Source organism: Punica granatum, chromosome 1 (assembly GCF_007655135.1).
Source record: "Punica granatum isolate Tunisia-2019 chromosome 1, ASM765513v2, whole genome shotgun sequence".
NCBI lineage: Eukaryota > Viridiplantae > Streptophyta > Magnoliopsida > Myrtales > Lythraceae > Punica > Punica granatum.
In genome coordinates this window covers 49,233,871-49,253,337 of record NC_045127.1, presented here as the reverse complement: position 1 = coordinate 49,253,337, position 19,467 = coordinate 49,233,871, and the positions used below count along the sequence as shown (strand labels likewise).

Below are 19,467 nucleotides of genomic sequence, written 5' to 3'. Positions count from 1 at the left end.
CTCAAGGTTCGCTCATCGGACATTGTCATGTTTTTGTTCCATTCATGTCATACGATTTTCTATTGTCGCAATCACGAAATAAATATTGTGGATATCAACTTTCTATATATGAAGAAAAACCTTCGATTTGGCGCAGTGACAATTCAATGTAAAGTATAATGAGAGAGATTCGGAGCTTCTATTCCTTCGTCACCAGTGGCTTCTTCTGTAAAAACATGTTTCTAGCTCCAAATCCTCAATTGGGAGCCTATCTTCGGGAAATTCACATGTTATCGGCTTCTCAGGGCCCTGGTCTGGCAGCAGATCGCACGGCTTTGGAACCACTCCGCTTGTAATCCCTGCGACATCAGTGCAGTTCCACTGGAGTTTCTGTGGCTTCTTTGTCAGCGTGATAGTCACGTTCGATATGCAGATCCCAGTGAATGTGTCCCCAGGAATCCCCTCGAGCCTCCCTGCCATCATCACGTTCTCGGCGACCATGTCGCGGTAATTGATGTTCTGGATCACGGGAATGGCATTAGGGTCGTAGTTGTTATCGGGGTGGGAACCATAATTGCCAGTCATCCAAAACACCCACTTCATCGTTTTCATGGTCATTCTTCGCACGTAGATGTCCTTCACATATGCCCCTCTGCCAACAGCAGTCTTTATCCTGACCCCGGACTCCGAGTCGATGGCGAGGATGTCCTCTGCTCGAACATCCTGGATCCCGCCCGACATCTCACTGCCTAGTGCAATCACTGCACTCGTGGGGGAAATGCAAGTGAGTCGTCTGATAACCAACTGCTTGGTGGGCATCCCATAAGCTATCCCGTACTCGTCCCAGCCGCTCTTGACCGCCACACAGTCATCACCGGATACAATATAGCAGTCTTCGATGCGGGTATTTGTGCAAGAATCTATACAACCAAGCAATTAACTCTATCGGTTAAAACACGAACCGCACATGGAGCGACACAAAAAAAGGTTGTCTCTGGCTCTTTGCCTGGTGCAACAGTTCACTTATGCACAAGATCTACTTACCCGGGTTGATTCCATCGGTGTTGGGGGAATGCACCGGCGCGATGATCGTGATGCCTTGAACAATCACATTGCTGCAGGCAAATTAATCAAGAAACTGTTACGAGGCGAACATTTTCTGGGGTTTCTTCGAAATCGAAATGCTGAAGGGATAGCCAGAGGAAACCTGCTGTAAACAGGATGGACATTCCAAGAAGGGGAGTTGAGGAGAGTGAGGTGGGAAATCTGAACTTTATCAGAGTACATGATCTCAATGAGGTAAGGCCTCGTGTAGTTCAGCTCCCCTTTGTGGAACTTGTCCCACCACAGGGCACCCTGACCATCGATGGTGCCGTTGTCCCCTGCAAAACAATCAATCCCGATTAAGTATGTATGATAATGACGCAATGGTTGCTTGGTATGCCGAACCCATGCATGTTCGATCTTTCCATGTCCTTGTACCTGTTATGATAACATCGGTGAGGTTGGTTCCAAAAATCAGACTAGCATATCTCCCGCCTTCGGCGTCTCTTCCCCGGCCATAGGATGGCAGTGGATCGATAACAGGCCATTCGCTCTCTTCCTGAACCCAATTACAAGTGCAAGTTATGGAAAAAGGATCTGTTATTCAAGCGTTATGATTTCATAAAGGAATCACACATTAGTGATGATATCCAATCGCAAGTTCTTTCGCCATGAAATTGCAATGGTTCGCATTGGCCATTTCACAGGACCAGTTCTCTCGTGTTAACACGATTTTCTATGGTAATAACATATCGATGCCATGAATAAATGAACGGTCCCTTAATGAAATGTCATTTTTCCATTGTTTGGAAAGAAATTATTTGTGTTAAAGATGCCATTGTTGAAAGAACACAGAACAACTGCTTATTTTTTTTCATTGTGCATCACCCTCCGTATCCAAAAGTCCAATAAATCAACTTGGGGTGCATTGAAGAAAGCATTAAAGAAATGAATCAATGTACGAGTGCTTTGAAGAAATGCCATCTTTTCCATTGTTTGGGAAGAAACTACGGTTGCGTTTGGTTTCATAGTAGGATTTTAAAATCAGATTTTGATTTTGAGTGGAATAAATGGGGCCCACCTTTGACTTTGTATGAGTTATGTTGTTTTGTTGTGGAAAAAAGTGGTATAAATGGGGCCCACTCTTTGACTTTGTATGAGTTATTTTGTTTTATAGTGGGTAGAGTTAAAGTTAGAATTTTGATTCTAAAATACTATCCTAAAACCAAACAACTCATACAGCACGCTAAAGATGGCATTGTGGAAGAATACAAAGCAACTGCTTACGTTGTTTCACCGCCCGATAATCAAAAGTTCAATAGACTAGGACTAATCGAGGACCGAGTTGAGTCGACCCATAAAGAATTAAAACTTCCTCATTATATTTATAAGAATCAGATATGAAAACAAAAATAAATACCAAATCAGTTCAACTAATTGATCGCAGGTAAACGACTGCTTTTTCTATGTGCCTAACATGTGATGTCATGTGAGGTCTGTAATCCGTGAACTCCATTTTTATTCAAAAATAAATCATTAAAAGTTGAGACAATGGTCGAGGTGGTGGGCTCATATTCCTTCCCCATTACGCACTTTTATATTAAAAGGTGGGCAGAGCCACAAATGCACTTCTCTTGGCTCCTAATTCTTACCCCGCATAGTACAATCTAGTGTGTATCTCTACGATTTGATGCAATGGTACTGACCCCCTCAATTCGAAACCAGGAAGTTCGGGTTTAATCCTCATCTCTCAAAGTTTTCGTGTTACTTTCCTCACCTATCTTCGTATCCCCTTCTAAAACCGTGCAATCCTCCCAAGTAATAATAATTAAACGAAGAAGCTTGTGACGTTATAGATTTCGGTTTTTTTTTTTTTGGCCTCCCCTCAAGATTTATGCTGCAAAATCAATTTGATTCATTCACCTATTGATATATGAACTTGATTTTTCCATATATGCCGTTGAAAAGTAATTTATAAAAAAGAAAAGAGAAAATACAAAGAAAGAGGGCAAATGTTTGTCACGTATTGAAGCTTAGGTGGCCTTGTTTGGACAGTAAGGAATTAAAGAGCGGCAATGACCGACCTGAGAAGCAAGAATCACGGCGTCCCGGTGGAGGAAGAGCGTGAAGTGGCTGGTCAGGTTGAAGCTTCCGGTCAGCCACTTGCCGGGCGGGACGAAGAGCTGGGAGCCGCCATCGGACGCGAACTGGCTCAGGTGGTTGACCGCAGCCTGGAACGCAGCTGTGTTGGAGGTGGCTCCATCGCTGACCGCCCCAAAGTCCGTGAGGGACGCGCTGTGTGCCCGGCAGCTGATGGCCTCGTATTCAAGGCAGTCCGGCTTCTTCCTGACCCTCTGGGCCTCGATGTCTTCCATGGATACGAAAAGTAGCATGATTAACGTATTCAACAGTGCCATCACCAAGCCCTGAGAGATTTCCATCAAATGGAATTAGGAAACAGAAAATGGAACCACAAAACATCTCACATGCTCGCTCCACCCATTCCAGCTGAGTTTTCCGTTTAAGCGAAATACCGGAAACTAGGAGACCATTTTCAAATGAAAATGAACAAATATGAGAAGAATTGATTACCCGAGCTTTCCTTCTGGGGCTTGAGGAAGACTTCATTTTTGCTTCGCAGAGAGGAAGAGGAAGCAGAGAGAGCAGTTTTCTTCTCTGCAGTTTGTTTATGTAAAGGGAAACGGACAGCCCGATATTTATAATTGCCGACTCAGTCAATTACATCACATAGCATTTTTCAAATACTTAGGGCTTTAACGAAGTCTTTTTTTTTTTTTCAACCAGATGTGTCCGGACTTCTACCGATTAATCCATGTTCCCCGGGGCTTTAGCGAAGTTAATTCAACTGGTTTGAAACTTGTTTTCTTACAATAAGGTCCTGAATTTGAGTTTTGTAAATAGATAATGTACATGCTAGGAGAGCTTTTACTCCTTAGTGAATTAATACGACTCGATTCTGAATTAATCGGGATCCATTAGACTTATGAGGTGATGCACAATGGAGAAAAAAAAAGGCTTATTGAATTATCAATTGTCAGCTAAAAAGAAATCGAATTATTAATCGAATTTTTTAATTTTTTCTAATCTGCGGGCAGAGCACTTTGTCTTCGTTCTTCCCCTGTTCCCAGGGTCATACCCACAATATATTCCACAACATGTATGTTCATCGTCAACACTAAGTTGGGTAAAGTTTCACCCACCGCTGGACTGGCTAGCAAGGCGAGCACTTCATTTGACTCTCGACTTCCATTTTTTCCAGCACCTACAGTCTGATTTATGACTGCTGATTTTCGGTGATATTATTAGAGCCGTCATACCCCGCCTTTGTATATTTTTTTAAACCTTTTTTTATCCTCTTGGCTCCGTTTCACTACCGGAAAAGGAAAAAAGTTCCGCGGTGACAATGCCATGTATAGAAACAGCAAAATTTGGAGCATTATGGAAACATTGGGCTTGTCCAGCAGCAACAGGTTGCTTCCTCTCACTTGGTTCCTTGTTAACGGAGAGATTTGACTCTGATAAGCAACAAAGAATTTCACAATGAGCAAAATCATCCGAGGTTTGATTGCAAGTTAATCAATTAGAAATAGGTGCATGTCGACTTTCGAGTTCATCTCTGATATTTCGGCCCTTCCCGTTTTCTAGTTCTCAGCTTCATTGCTGGGATCACGCACTCGCGCACAACGTATCAAGGCATGGACTGGGTGATTCTTAGATAAGTTTCTAATTCAGATGATAACCGTTAACCTTATTTATTTTCATCACTTACCTACATTATAAGAGTTTGAAACTCATCTAAATTTATAACTATATAATAAAGGCCAATAACGCGAATAGAAATTAGTGAGCACTAAACCTTCTTCTATATATGGTCGGGTAGCTAGTCAAAAGCCACAGCGCGTATAGGGTATGTGTTGGCCGCAAGGATGGTCATGCCCATACGTTACTGGACTTTCTCACCGACCCCATCTCCTACAAATGGAAGACAGGGCACGCCATGTTCAAGCCCATTAATTAGCATGATTTCCATGAGTACCTTTTTAGTTATGGCAGTCCCAATAAGAAAGCACTCTTATTGTCAGTTGTCCATAGAAGTTGAAGATTCTCCACCAAGTTCAGTTCAACTTCAGGCCGAAAGGAAAGATGGTGTAGCGTAGTTGCTCACGCCCTCGCCTGTTAATCTAAAAATCGCAGATTTGATATTAGTGGGACTACATGTTCCATTTATATTGTTTTTGGGATTTCTCTTTCATGATCCTACGTTTTGGACCTCCTTAATAACCGGAAAAAGAAATGTTTTATTATCTTTGGGGTGGCAGATCGATGATGAAGATATGGCGAATGCAATAATGTTGCACTGGACACACTGCGCACAGTATATGGTAGCAAAACAACTGTTTATCCCTTTATAGTTCTTCGAACTCAGTCCCACTAGCTATAGCATTTCTCTAGCCCTCGTTATCGGCTAGCCGGTCCCTACTCCTTACTGCTAAATACAGACTTCCTCCTAGCACGCATGCGATCGTGCCAAAAGAAGAGGTCACTTTTAAATCTTAAGGCCTCTATTTGAGCTCGTACTCACGCATTTTCCTCTGTCGTAGTGCAGATGTATCGAAGCCGGTGTGGACTTTGACGTTAATTACGGGGGTCTTCGTCTATGAGGGTCTTTATTTATTTATTTTCCTTTTTTTTTTTGGCCAATTGAGATGAAGTTGTGGGTCAAATTGGAAAATGGAAATTGATGTATGGATTTCCGGCAAGTGCTTGTGTGTGTGTAAATTGACAAGCCTCACCAGTTAACGTCATATAGTATATACGTACGCTTATCACATGGCACTGATGGGGGGATATTAAAAGTAGGACAGGTTTTATGGCAGATGATAAGGATAGATGAAGATGAGGTCTACATTTTCAGGCTGAACTCAAGCCTACAATTAGGATCCTGTCTATTCCCTGGCCTGCGACCTTATACTTCCAATATCCGGCTATATATTACGACTTACGAGATTGATACAATTAATGCTTAGTCCGTCGAAATACAAGGTCGGAATTGTCAAGGAGAATGATAAAAGGCTTCGCCAGGGAAGGACACTTTGGTTCACATCTCATATGAATTCGAAGTAAATATTTAGGGAGAACATATTGGACTCTAGCAAAAGAATCGGTTAACTTTATTCGCTTCCAATACTCAAATTCCGTGTAAGCTCCACATATATATCCTTTTATGTGTAATCTCGTACTAGAGCCGATTTACCGTTTAGCTTTCGCAATGCTCAAGAATTCGGTCGAAGGTCCACATCGGTCCTATTTATGAATAATGTGATACTCGTCGATGTGAAGTGTCGAGGGTGGGAATCCATTTAATCACAGCATTTTGTCGGCAAATGCCAAGGCATGAACCGCCCGTGAGCTCTCTCTTTTTCTCTGTGGCTGAGTATGGTATGCTGGGCCCAGTGATATATATATATATATATATATATATATACAATGGTCATGTCCGATCCTTCACGGGCAACTTTTTTTTTTTTTATTTTTTATAATAATTCCTCATGATAGAAGAACGGTATATTAAACTCAGAATCTCTTGATATAGGGGTGAGAGCGAGTATCGTGCACTGCAGTTTATTACACGGCTTCTCTTTCACCAGATGAGGATAAGCAATCAATTTTGAGTACATTGTGGAAGCAAGCTTTGCTTCATTTATCTCCGCAGGAAATATTAACCCGATTCCTTTATGCCCACTCCATCCCCATTGCTTCACCTTCAAAAGGAAGAGCCGTACCAGGGAATGGTTATCCGATATTTAAATTGAACAATACATTTGGTTAATCTTCCTGTTCCATTATCAGAAGTCCATTTATAGAATCACGAGATATGATAAAGTTGGTAAAATAGACTACTAGTGGGTGGACTTTATTTATAATGTAAGAGTTGAAAACTTATTGAAAACATTTATTTATTAGGACAAGCTGATGCTAAGACAAGATTAGTTGCATCTGATGAGCATACGACATCTCATAATTAATCTTTGAAAGAAAGACGATGGTTTATAAGAAAAGATCGGTATCCTTCTTGCAGTTTTTTCATGTTTAATGTCACAAACCAACGTGAACTGTGAAGGTGCCTCGTTACCTCGTAACTCAAAAGCCATAGGCTCCGAAGCTCACGAACTTTTACTGATTCAGGAGCGATCGATATTCCGAGAAAGGAACTAGATGGTCATGCTCAAGCGTACGTTCGATCTAACCTACCGACAAAATACTCGGTGCATGGGATAGAGGCCAGGCCCAGATCACTGATTAGGCCCGTCAAATGAAGTCTGCTCAATGATGGGCCAAAGCCCGGGTAAAAATCCGACCTCTGAACCTGCCCCTTACATCCTTTCTTTTTTACCCCCTGAAAGCCCCATTCATCTCTTGCACGGTGCATGATTGTCGTCTTCTGTTTATGTTGAATGCATTGGTTTTATACGATGACAATTTTGTCGCCGTGACAATGCGGTACTTCATAGGGGTATGCACGAGTACCGGGTATACTCGAAATCCGTCGGAACTTATTCGTTAGGGTATGGTCCGGATAGCTCGTATTGAAAATAGGGTAGGTTCCAAGTATTAAAATCAGGAACCGGTGAAAATCGGTTTCGGTTCCGATTCCTGCCTACAGGGTATCCAGAACCAGTTATTTATTAAAAAAAAGGAAAGAGTAAAGTTACTGTCTTTTTTAATAAATTAGAACAGAGACACTTTGTTGTGTAAAATCATATTATAGATGTTTAATTTTATCGATGGATTGATGAGACATATTTTTTTGTTGTGGATTAATCTAAATCTTTGTTAATATTCTATTTGGCATGATTACTGATTATGTATGTGAAATTTTCGATTTTATTTAGCCAGAGAAAAAAAAATTACAGGTTCCAACAAGGTACCCGGAACCTGTGGTATAATACAGGTTCCGGATAGGTTCCGGTTTCAGGATTCAACAGGGTAGGATCTGGTTTCAAAATCTTGAAACTTGTCCCTTATAGGATAGGGTTCGAGTATCGTGAAAAATACAGGGTACTCGGAATCAATCACCCCTAGTACTTCATATTAAAAGGTGTGATACTTCTATTCAAGTTCGTAATATTTCGATTATGAGCAATAATTTTTTAAAATATTACGCATTAGAATATAAAAATACCACTTTTTTCAACTTAAAATATTGCATTATCACAGTGACAACTAGCCACCACCAAAAAAAAATAATCCTTGAATGCATTCACTTAAGTCAATGCAAATTATGTGTTACAGTTCTGGAGAATGGACATACTGCCTGAAAGAACCCTGGTGCATACTGCTCAAGTATAGAGAAGATAGACACAGAGATAGACCCAAGATTTGAACTGTCGCCAATAGAAAGATATAGATTTCATTTTAAGGTGAGCGACTATAAGTAATTCATAAAAAATTAAAAAGGATTATGTAAATTTTCTTATAGTGTCAAAAATTTTGGAAGGGTCTAAGTCCCCTCAATCCTACCTCAGTCCATCCCTAAATAGAATTGGCCCCGTTTGGATTCCAAGTTCAATGATTTTAACTTTAATTTTAACTTTAACTTAACACACTACACATCAAAAATACACATTTTCCAATTCAAAAATTTTAACTTTAACTTTAACTCAACACACTACACAACAAAAACACACGCTTCCCAAGTCAAATTTATAATCACATCTCATTTGTCCTTTTTTCACAATCAAAATCAAAATCAAAATCAAAGTAACTTTAACTCTGAATTCAAACGGTTCCTTAATCCCTGGCATCTTATCATCTGTAAATATAAGGGTCTGGATAGGAGTAAAAGATAATGATTTTTGTCGGAAACTAAAATTAATGGTTGTTCCATTATTATCCCCGAGGTTCTGACCAGTAGCCAAAGTACAGATAAAACCTGTACGTAAATACCCAATCAATTAAAAGTAAAAAAAAAGAAAAAAACAGGCTGATTCTGAAAATTATACCTGATGCAAGGTTGGAGCAGATATATAAATGTGGGGTAGGTCATAGATGTCAGTAGATACCATCAATTAGAACCACTCCGTACATTTGCCATCCCAGAATCTACTGTGACTGTCAGCAAGTGCATATCTACTCATACGATCAACTCCTTACATGGTTATTAGTTAATTATCACCAAGTATATTTACTTCCCGTTTATAAGTGGCTTATGACCGAGTATGACAATAAGGAAAATATAAAGGGATAAAGAAGTCTCATTAATGATAATTGAACCTTTTATGATTCTGAGTAGGCTACTTGTGTTACTACACTAGACCTCATTCCTTCACCAAAATATTCATATCATTACTATACTAATTAGCATGTGGTTGGGAGGAGGGGAGGGAGGGGTAGGGTGTAAGCGAAATAAAAAACCCGAGACCCAGAAAGCCCGGCGCGACCCAAATCGCAAATCCAAATATTCATTTACAAATTTGGACGGTTTTCCCTCTTCCAAATTCGGTTCTAAGGTCAGATGTACTTTTGACGACTTAGAATTTGAGCTCTGCTTCTTTTTTAAGTTTAGATAACTCAGTTAGTGTTAATTTGCTTCATATTGATGACGACTAAGGTTTGGATTAGGGCTATCTTATGCTGATTACTGAGTCGATTTGAGATTTTGTTGCATTGAACTTGGATACTTTTTGAGTATTTCGATCATTGTACTGTCTGATGCTGTGGAACTTGGGTTGAGTACGCCTTGTTGTATTCAATGGTTGACATTACATATTAAAGAAGTCATCAAATTTTTTTGGAAAGTCGGGTTAGCCCGAGAACCAAATCCTATAATGGGCATCTTATTATATATTTTATTTGATTTTTGGGCGGGTTTCATACTCAATAAACCGAACCAGAAAAATTCGAGACCCGACATTATTCGTAACCCGACCTGGCTTGACCGTTTACACCGGCCCTATGATGGGGAAGGAGATGCAGCAACTTGTACGGAATTTTTCATCATATGAATTCCTCTGTGTCCCTCCATCTCCTTTTCACACCCTCCATTATTCGCCCAATAAGCATTCTGACACATAAATATACAAATATGTATCATATTAGTTAGAATTTGCACTGTTTATCAATTTTAACAAAAGATCACTACTGTGTAATGAAATTTCCCATGAAATTATGAAATATCCGAATGAAACATCAAAAGAGAGGGATCATATCTTAGATTTAATAGAAGTTATGCCAAAATTCACCCTTCAATTCTTTTCTTATTCGCCCTGTCCACTCAAAACATATGGCAAGTATGAAACTTCATCGAGTATGCATGGCACGAGTTCATGCATCATGTCATCGACTCCCAGTAACGATATCTCTCTTAAACTATATATCCGACAAGCGTGTCAATATAAAATCAGAAAACATGTCTAAAGACTTGGCAGAATGACTGAATCCTCACATATTGTGTGAGGTGAAATTCATTAAAATATATAGCGGATTACAGAGCTCTAAGTATGTAAATTATCTAGATATGACTAAAATAAATGAATTGTACATGGTAAGAAATAATAACAAATATTCGTGCTAATCTTCTCTATTACTCCCCCGCAAGCCGAACGGGGAGTTTGCCACGTGCAGCTTGGAGCGGATGTCAGCAAAGCGCGAAGAAGGTAACCCATTTGTGAATCCATCAGCTAGCTGATCATCAGAGTTAATGAAGCGAATTGATAATTGTTTGCGCATGAAACGCTCTCGCACAAAGTGATAGTCAATTTCAATGTGCTTTGTTCGTGCATGAAAATAGGATTCGCCATAAGATATATCGCGGAAATGTTGTCACACCAAAGTGTCGGAGGGTGACGCTGTGAAAGCCCAAGTTCCAAAAGGAGAGACTGAAGCCATAAAATCTCAGCAGTGGCATTTGCAAGACTCTTGTATTCGGACTCGGTACTCGATCGAGCAACTGTTTGCTGCTTTTTAGAGCTCCAAGAGACGGGGTTGGAGCCAAGAAAAACAACGAATCCACTGACAGAGCGACGATCATCAGGATTACCGGCCCAATTAGCATCGGAGAAGCCGTGAATAGATGATGTAGAACTTGGACGAATATGAAGTCCATAGGTAATTGTACCCTTGAGATATCTCAGGATACGCTTCACAGCTAACCAGTGAGTGGTAGTAGGACGGTGCATGAATTGACATACCTGATTGACAGCATAGGCAATGTCAGGTCTGGTCATCGAGAGATATTGCAGACTACCCACCACACTCCTATAGAGAGAAGGATCATCAAAAAGATCTCCATCATGAAGAGAAAGCCGGGAGCCTGATGTGACCGGGGAGCTAATAGGCTTACACTCTAGCATAGAAGTTCGAGCTAGAATGTCATGAGTGTACTTGGACTGTGTCAGATAGAGTCCAGTACTATCTGTGCGAGCTTCCATCCCAAGAAAGAAGTGGAGAGGACCAAGGTCCTTCATGGCAAATTCCTGTTGTAAAGCAGTAATAATGAATCGAAAAGGTGCACCTGGTGTCCCGGTCAAGATGATATCATCAACATAGACCAGGAGATAAACAAGATAATCTGATCCTCGGAGAATAAATAGCGAGGGGTCAGCCTTAGAATCCGAAAAGCCAAGTCGCTGAAGATAAGTATTGAGACGTTGGAACCAGGCCCGAGGGGCCTGCTTGAGCCCATAGAGAGATCGGCGAAGTCGGCAGACATAGTCAGGGTGAGAAGTATCAATAAAGCCAGGGGGTTGAGTCATATAAACCTCCTCGTTGAGATACCCATGAAGAAATGCATTCTTCACATCTAGCTGTCGAATCGGCCATTGAGAGGAAACAGCAAGAGAGAGAATAGTCCGAATAGTAACCGGCTTGATCACTGGACTGAATGTCTCTGAATAATCGACACCTTCTCTCTGATTGAACCCTTTCGCCACCAGACGAGCCTTATAGCGATCAATGGTTCCATCGGCCTTTTGTTTGATGCGGTAGACCCATTTGCAACCAACAACGTTTTGCATAGGTGATGATGGGACAAGGTCCCAAGTGTGATTCTGGATCAAAGCCAGGTACTCTTCTTCCATCGCTGCTCTCCAAGTGGAGTGTTTGCGAGCCTGAGCAAATGTTTGAGGTTCCTGTAGAGCAGCAGAAACAGAGAAAGCCAAAGGGTGGCGAGATATAGAAAATCGAGGAGGAGGTAGAGTACCATCCTTAGACCGCGTCATCATACTGTGAGTGTTCTGAGTATCAGGTGCAGCATCAATGCCCATAGTATCCTCAATCGAAACTCTAAGATCCGTAGACTGGTCATGAATCTCGGGAGCAGGATTGGGTGACTCGGTAGGTAAGGTGGCAGATCCACCAAACTCATGAAATGGAATCAATACAGATGATGGAATAGGAATAGAAGAGGAAGTTATACTGGAAGAAGAGGGGCTAGACATACCAGTAGCGAATGCAGGGCTAGAAGAGGATCGACCAGTATCCACTGAGATAGGCGCACCTGTCCTAAAAGGGAAGGAATACTCATCGAAAACAACTTGAGTAGATAAAAAAATACGACCAGTGGTGGGATTCAGACACCGATAACCCTGATAGTGATAAGGATATCCAAGAAAGACACAAGGTTGAGATCGAGGTTCTAACTTATGACGTGTGTAAGGACGTAAGTATGGATAGCAGAGACATCCAAACACCCGTAATGAAGAGTAATCGGGTTGATAACCATGAAGTATCTCATAAGGAGATTTGAAAGCAAGAGATTTTGTAGGTAACCTATTTATAAGGTACACCGCTGTTTCAAAAGCAAAATCCCAAAATTTTGGTGGAATGGAAGAATGAGAAAGTAATGTGAGACCCATGTCAACAATGTGACGGTGTTTGCGTTCAGCTGAACCATTTTGTTAAGGAACATGAGGACATGAGATACGGTGAAAAATACCATTGTTCTGCAGTTCAGATTGAAAATTTGCAGAGAGAAATTCTTTGGCACCATCTGATTGAAAATACTTGATTCGATGTCCATAGAGATTCTCGATTTGAAGACGAAATGCTCGAAAGACATTAAGGACATCAGACCGAGATTTGATAACATAAAACCAGGAATATTTACTATAGTCATCAAGAAAGTGAATATAGTAATGATGACCGGTATGTGAAGTGATTGGTGCGGGACCCCAAATGTCGGTATGAATAAGTTCGAATAAAGAGGTGCTTTTATGAAGAGTAAGTGGAAAAGAATTATTTATTATCTTTCCTTCTTGACAAGCAGGACAGATATGACCGATATGATCATTATTAAGAGAATAAGAAGTACGTAAGGCACGACTAATAATGGGAAAAGACGAGTGACCAAGACGTTGATGCCATAGGACATTGGACCCGGACACAGAGAGATGAGCTTGAGCTTGAGGACGGTTAGTGCGCCTGCCTCTCGAGTGGAAACAGTAGAGTCCATTCTTAACTGGGCCACGCATAAGCTCCTGGTGAGTATGACGATCCTTCACAATAAAACAATCTGGGTGAAGCTCAAAGAAGCAAGTATTATCTTTGGCAAATTTGGATATGGAAATAAGATTTTTGGAAATATTATGAGCATAAAGGATGTGATTCAAATGTAAAGGTCGTGAAGAGAGTTTGATAGTAGAAGAACCAGAAGCTAAAACTGGAAGAGATTTACCATCACCCACAAAAAGATGATCAGAACTCTGATTATCATCACGAACACTGAGATTAGAGAAATCTGAAGTGACGTGATGTGTGGCTCCCGAGTCCATATACCAGTCTGGGTCAGAAAGTGTCGGAGAGGGTCCATAGGCCAGATGAGCCTGAGCCCCAGAGAACTGACAGAATGGAGCGGTGTGACCAGCTCGGTTGCAGATCTGACAGATAATTGATAAATTGGACCGAAAATGTTGCATTGGGCCGAGCTGCTGGGTAGGCCCAGAATGTTGTATCGGGCCAAGCTGCTGAGGAGAACCAGAAGAAAGAGACCCGTGGGCAAAGGAGTTGATCGGACTGGGCCGACCGAAATAAGGCCCATGATTGATCGGGCCAATGCGCGGGTCAATACGCAGGTGGGTCTGACCCAAATTGACATAACCCGACGACCCGTTTTGCCTTTCTTCTCCACCCGTTCCCTGATTAGGGATTTTCCGCCCATTTCGACTGTCAGACGAACCTCTAGAAGCACCTGAGCCGCCTCCTTTCCCGTTGCCTTTTCCTCCCTTGATTTTGCCCTTGTTGCGGCCGCTTTGGTTGTGCCGACCATCAACGTAATGAGCTTCGATTGGAGGGGCACCGAGTATCCCAGATAGCGGAGCCGAAGAAGCTGTGACCGAGCCCACGTTCTGGACCGCCGCATAGAGACGTCGTTCCTCATGGCCGACCAGAAGGGATTGTAGTTCCTCAGTGCTCATGGCGATCATCCTTTCTGATTGGGCAAGCACAATTGGTTCCCAATCGGGACCAAGACCGGTATAAATCCTTCGATTAATCTCGGCAACAGATTTGGGCTTCCCTATCTGTGAATAGCGTAGAGCATGTTCTTTGACTGCTCCAATAAATTTCGCCATCGATTGATCTCCCTTTTTCAGGTCGCGCCACTGTTGATCAAGGAGATCCTCTTGTGCGGCAGTTTGGGTGAGGAAAGCAGTAGCGAGAGATGTCCAGGCTTCGTGAGAGGTCTTAGCAGAAAGAAGGGTTACACCAATTTCCTCCGTGACTGCCAGCATGATGCAGGTAAGGGCAAAATTGTCCCTTGACTGCCAATTGAGAAAATCTGAATTGAGCATAATTGTTCCATCTGCTCCAGTTTTAGTTTTGCTCGGTACTGTGACCTTGCCTTCGACATAGTCGAGCAATCCATATGTGGTAAGCAGAGGAGTCATTACTCCTTTCCAATAAAGAAAATTCCTGCCATTAAGCTTAACAGGTATAGTTGGAAAAGATGAAGGAAGAGTAGTGGAATTTGATGAAGAAGAAGGAAGAACTGTGAGGGTTGAAGGAGAAGAATTGTCAGCCATTACTGCCGAGAAGAAGATAGGAGAATTAGGAGGATAAGCGGAAGCAAGCCGATCAATTTGGGAGTTACCCGGTTGAAAGCTCTGATACCATAAAGACTTGGCAGAATGACTGAATCCTCACATATTGTGTGAGGTGAAATTCATTAAAATATATAGCGGATTACAGAGCTCTAAGTATGTAAATTATCTAGATATGACTAAAATAAATGAATTGTACATGGTAAGAAATAATAACAAATATTCGTGCTAATCTTCTCTATTAATGTCTATAGTTTTCTACAGCATATATCTTTTTATATGTATCGCCACAAAGTCAAAAAGAATATCTGCAAAGACGGCAAAACCATATCATATACGGTTATGAGCTTCTTAATACAATACTCAATATGGATAGGACTCCTGTGAAACGTGATTGAATATGAAATGATAAGTGTTCTATATGCACAATATAAAACTATTTCATCAGCAATCATAACAAATAAATCCGGTCGCCATCATTATATGAATAACAATTTACTCGACAAACTGCACAATAAGAAACGAGTGATTGATTAAAAAATTCAGAATCACAATAATTAATTGTGAGACAAAGATGCACACCAGATGAAGAAGATCAATAAAAAAAAGGCAAAGTAACGCCGAAAGGATGAGTGATATATTGCCTGTTTAATTAATGGCAACGTCCATAATAAAGGCATCCATTTCATTAACAGATCAACTTAAATTTAGCAAAGAGGGTTACTTTACGAATTCCACATTAGGGCATGTTAATTAAAAAGCCTGATCAGTTAGGATTATGCAAAAATCGATCAATAATTCCCAGTCAGACACAATATTACAGATGACGCTTTTCCTCCTGCTACTTTGGATAGGACATTAGAGACGTATAACATCTATCTCATAATATCAGACTGCAGAACAAGTACGGTTTCTTCAATCGAATATCTATATCTGGGAACATCAAATTAATTCCATAAACACAAGCTTATACAACAGAGAGATTTGATATGCCTTCTAGCAAGCGTAAATAACTAGGCTATATTGTATGATTATCATATTTTATTTCAGAAGTCGATCTGGGTAGGCATATATGCTTTGAGGGAAGATAGGACCACCATCACTTATCTCCAAACAAGTATCCGAGCGATGAATCTCCCCCTGGAACTGATTTAACCTTGGTCGTTGGACGGTCCTGAAAATTAAACCTCACAACTTCAAGATGGGCATAAAAGGGATCTATGAAAAGATCGCTCAGCAAAAACGAATGATTCAATAGATAAATGGCATATATATGGAAAGAAGCTAACCAGAGAACGTTAACAATCCAAAAGATACTGAGGAGAACTCACAGTTATGAAGTTCCCAGAATTCTGACCCTGAGCTCTATGATAGTTGTTGGAGTTAATTCCAGCTTGCTTCTCGGAATTCCGAGGAGATCGATGAATATTCTCAGGGGGGTTCTCGGTGATGGGAGTATCTATGCCATAGGGCGGCAAATTTATCATCGGCGAGGCAGGAGGCGGAGTAGGTTTCTCATCAGAGCCAAAAAGGTAGCCTAAGGAGCTTTGTCCTCCACCATAACTTCCTCCTCTACTCATTTTGGTTGGCCCTTCGAGATCTGCTGATATATTCTTATCTTCTGCAAGTAGTAGGAGGAAAGGGAAAGAAAGAAAGGAGGAAACCCTAATATATATAGTGATGGCTTTGGTTCGAGGCTGATGAGGCTCATGAGAAAGCAAAATTATGTTAAATAACATAGATGGATTTTAGATAATTATCCTAAATATTCTTCTAATTATGCAAAATGTATATGGGTTGTAATTATATTGCGATCTATGGACATTTATTTATTAGATGCATGAGCAGTATGAAGATTTTTAGAAACATCATTCACTGTGGTGAATAATGTTATTGTACAAATTAAATGCGAGACATTGAACATTAGGCGTACGACCTCCCTTATAATCGAAAAAAATGTGAGACAGTAAATCTTGACATGAGAATGCAAGTTTAATATAGTGGCACAGGTCGTCTACTTTGAATCAAGATGCTCCGGGGTCAATCCTTACCTGGGAGACATTCGTTAGAACTTATTTTGTTTTTTCTATTCTTATGAGTCTATTTTATAATTGAAAAAAATTGTGGGTACTTTCCCTGTCAAAGATGGATCATTCATTGGAGTCATTAGCTTGGATAAAAAGTGTGATATTTTCAGCTAGTTGAAATTGTGGGATCTAGATATAAATAAGAGTTTACTATCCATTTGGTCCCTAAAATATTAGCAAGCCAACAAATTGATCCCTAAAAGAATTTTACCAACAATTTGATCCACAAAAGATGATTATGTCTACCAATTTGGTCCAGCCATTAAATGAGGCAACGGAAAGCTGACGTGGATGAACAAGTGGCTAATGCCATCACTGTATACTATAAAATAATGAAAACAACATCGTTTTGGTTTTTCGATTTAAAAAAAATAATAATAAAAGAAAATAATATAAAAAAGAAAAATAATGTTCATCTTCTTCAACAAAGAAGACGAACAGTAGCTCGGGGCATGGCTTGGGAGCTTCCCTGCCAGTAACCTCCCCTATCGATTTGGCCCATTCTCCCCGAGAAGAAAAAGGTGTTAGCTTCGGTTTCTTACTCATATAAAAAAATTTATTTGGAGCGAGTAAATACTAAACATGTTAGATCTTGTGAATTTTTCTTTTTGTATAATTCAAATGAGTTCCATTAATAATAGAATCAGTGTTCATAGGGAAATCATAGAGTTCTCAAAATGATACATAAAGAGGACGAGAGAAAGAAATCTGACATGAAGAAGAGCATAACAGAACATAAAAGGAAAAAGATGAAAGAAAAGATTTACATTCAAGTTATAAATTATTTTAGTTTCGTTGATTTCAGATTTAGCAAGCCAATAATATTAATCAGTTTTCTTTCTCTGTGAGAATATTGAATATATTGTGGATCTATCCATCGGTTGCTTTTATATAGACGTGTTGCAATGCCACCCATTAAGTAGGGAAAGTGGCAGCAGAATATGGACATACGTCCTTGCTTCTATGAGATTGGAAATTCAATGCTCTTGATAAGATTATTTGCTCCTATTTATTTTATTGTACTAGCCCGATATGTCTCTCTTTTATTCGAAAAAAATTTCAGCCATAATGGAACTCTCTACGCACACATGGATGTTCACTTTCAGGTTTTTCGGGTGACCTCCTTATTAGTAGAAATCATCACCTTCGTTCATTAACTATAAGTTATATAGATCAATTTACACTGAAATTGTTTATGTTACAATAAATTTCATATTTTCAAATGCATTGATTTAAAAAAATGCAAACTACCTCGACGTCATACCATGAACCTACAATGTCTAGTTTGTTTCTGATTTATCAGGACAAATTAAGGCTCAGTTATAAGCCAATAATTTTCCGATAAATATGAAACAAATATAGTTTGCCGAGAGCAACTTGAAAATTGAAGTAAAAGTATGCGTCAATTTCCGGCTACGAAGGAAGACTATGAGCCTGAAATAAGAATTTTAACAAAGAGACATGAACTCTATTAGAGGTTTTTACCTAAAATGGCTCATGATTTGTCCGTTTTGTCAAATTTTTAATTTGTTTTTTTCTTGTCAAATTTATCACATGGTTTACTTTTTGTATCAAATCTATCCTGGCGTTATCTTTTCCGTCAACATCTAACGGCCGTGCTGACGTGGCACGTGGAGAGATAATGGGCCACACTTGCCACGTAGGCGACACGTCAGCACGGCCGTTAGATGTCGACGGAAAAGATAACGCCGGGATAGATTTGATGCAAAAAGTAAACCATGGGATAGATTTGACAAAAAAAACATAGGATAGATTTGACAAAACGGGCAAATCATGTGTCATTTTAGGTAAATACCCCACTCTATTATGAAAACCGAATTAGAAATCTGACATATGTCACTACACTATATTTCTTTTTCCTAAAGGTTTTTTTTTATAGAAAAATACATATCATAGTACAACTTTTTACTTTTATGTCAATTTTATCACAACATTTTAAAATTAAACTATATATCATAACGTTTAGGGTTTAATGTTAATCATAGCATGATATTAAATTTTTCGTGAAAATTAAACGGAAGGCTGATGTGTGGCACATATGGATAAATAGTGGATTCAAACTCTTGCCACATGCAGAATAACTCATGTTCTGATTCGCTTGGTGCCCTTTTACCTATCCGACTCCTTCACCATCAATACTCGAATCACATTCCCGCCATACGGAATTGCTTTATTCTAAAAACAATCACACCATCGATAGAATAGAAAAAAAAATGACATACTGAACTTATTACAATTCATAAAGTAAACAATTGATGTATAAAATTGTTGCAAAAGAA

General features: G+C 40.0%; 2 protein-coding genes across 2 annotated transcripts; both read right to left on the bottom strand.

Moving 5' to 3' along the window:
- Nucleotides 1-7: 7 nt before the first annotated feature.
- Nucleotides 8-3,769, bottom strand: LOC116211430 (probable polygalacturonase). Its single transcript, XM_031545817.1, has 6 exons — nucleotides 3,616-3,769; nucleotides 3,108-3,449; nucleotides 1,462-1,582; nucleotides 1,187-1,361; nucleotides 1,024-1,094; nucleotides 8-899 (listed from the first exon to the last, which is right to left on the bottom strand). Exons 1-6 carry the CDS (start codon nucleotides 3,649-3,651, stop codon nucleotides 190-192), a joined length of 1,455 nt encoding a protein of 484 aa, XP_031401677.1. The 5' UTR covers nucleotides 3,652-3,769; the 3' UTR covers nucleotides 8-189.
- Nucleotides 3,770-15,850: 12,081 nt separating this feature from the next.
- LOC116197087 (protein SPIRAL1-like 5) lies at nucleotides 15,851-16,768 on the bottom strand. Its single transcript, XM_031527116.1, has 2 exons — nucleotides 16,412-16,768; nucleotides 15,851-16,254 (listed from the first exon to the last, which is right to left on the bottom strand). The coding sequence occupies exons 1-2, from the start codon at nucleotides 16,658-16,660 to the stop codon at nucleotides 16,180-16,182; spliced, it is 324 nt and encodes a 107-aa protein (XP_031382976.1). The 5' UTR covers nucleotides 16,661-16,768; the 3' UTR covers nucleotides 15,851-16,179.
- Nucleotides 16,769-19,467: the final 2,699 nt, after the last annotated feature.

Bases quoted from the DNA above. Each gene is read 5' to 3' on its own strand.
- LOC116211430 (XM_031545817.1), bottom strand. From the start codon at position 3,651: ATGAAGTCTTCCTCAAGCCCCAGAAGGAAAGCTCGG. The intron at 1,583-3,107 runs GTCGGTCATTGC...AATTGGGTTCAG, and splicing joins CCGTGATTCTTGCTTCTCAG to GAAGAGAGCGAATGGCCTGT. The intron at 900-1,023 runs GTAAGTAGATCT...TTGGTTGTATAG, and splicing joins CACCGATGGAATCAACCCGG to ATTCTTGCACAAATACCCGC.
- LOC116197087 (XM_031527116.1), bottom strand. From the start codon at position 16,660: ATGAGTAGAGGAGGAAGTTATGGTGGAGGACAAAGCTCCTTAGGCTAC. The intron at 16,255-16,411 runs GTGAGTTCTCCT...TTTAATTTTCAG, and splicing joins ATTCTGGGAACTTCATAACT to GACCGTCCAACGACCAAGGT.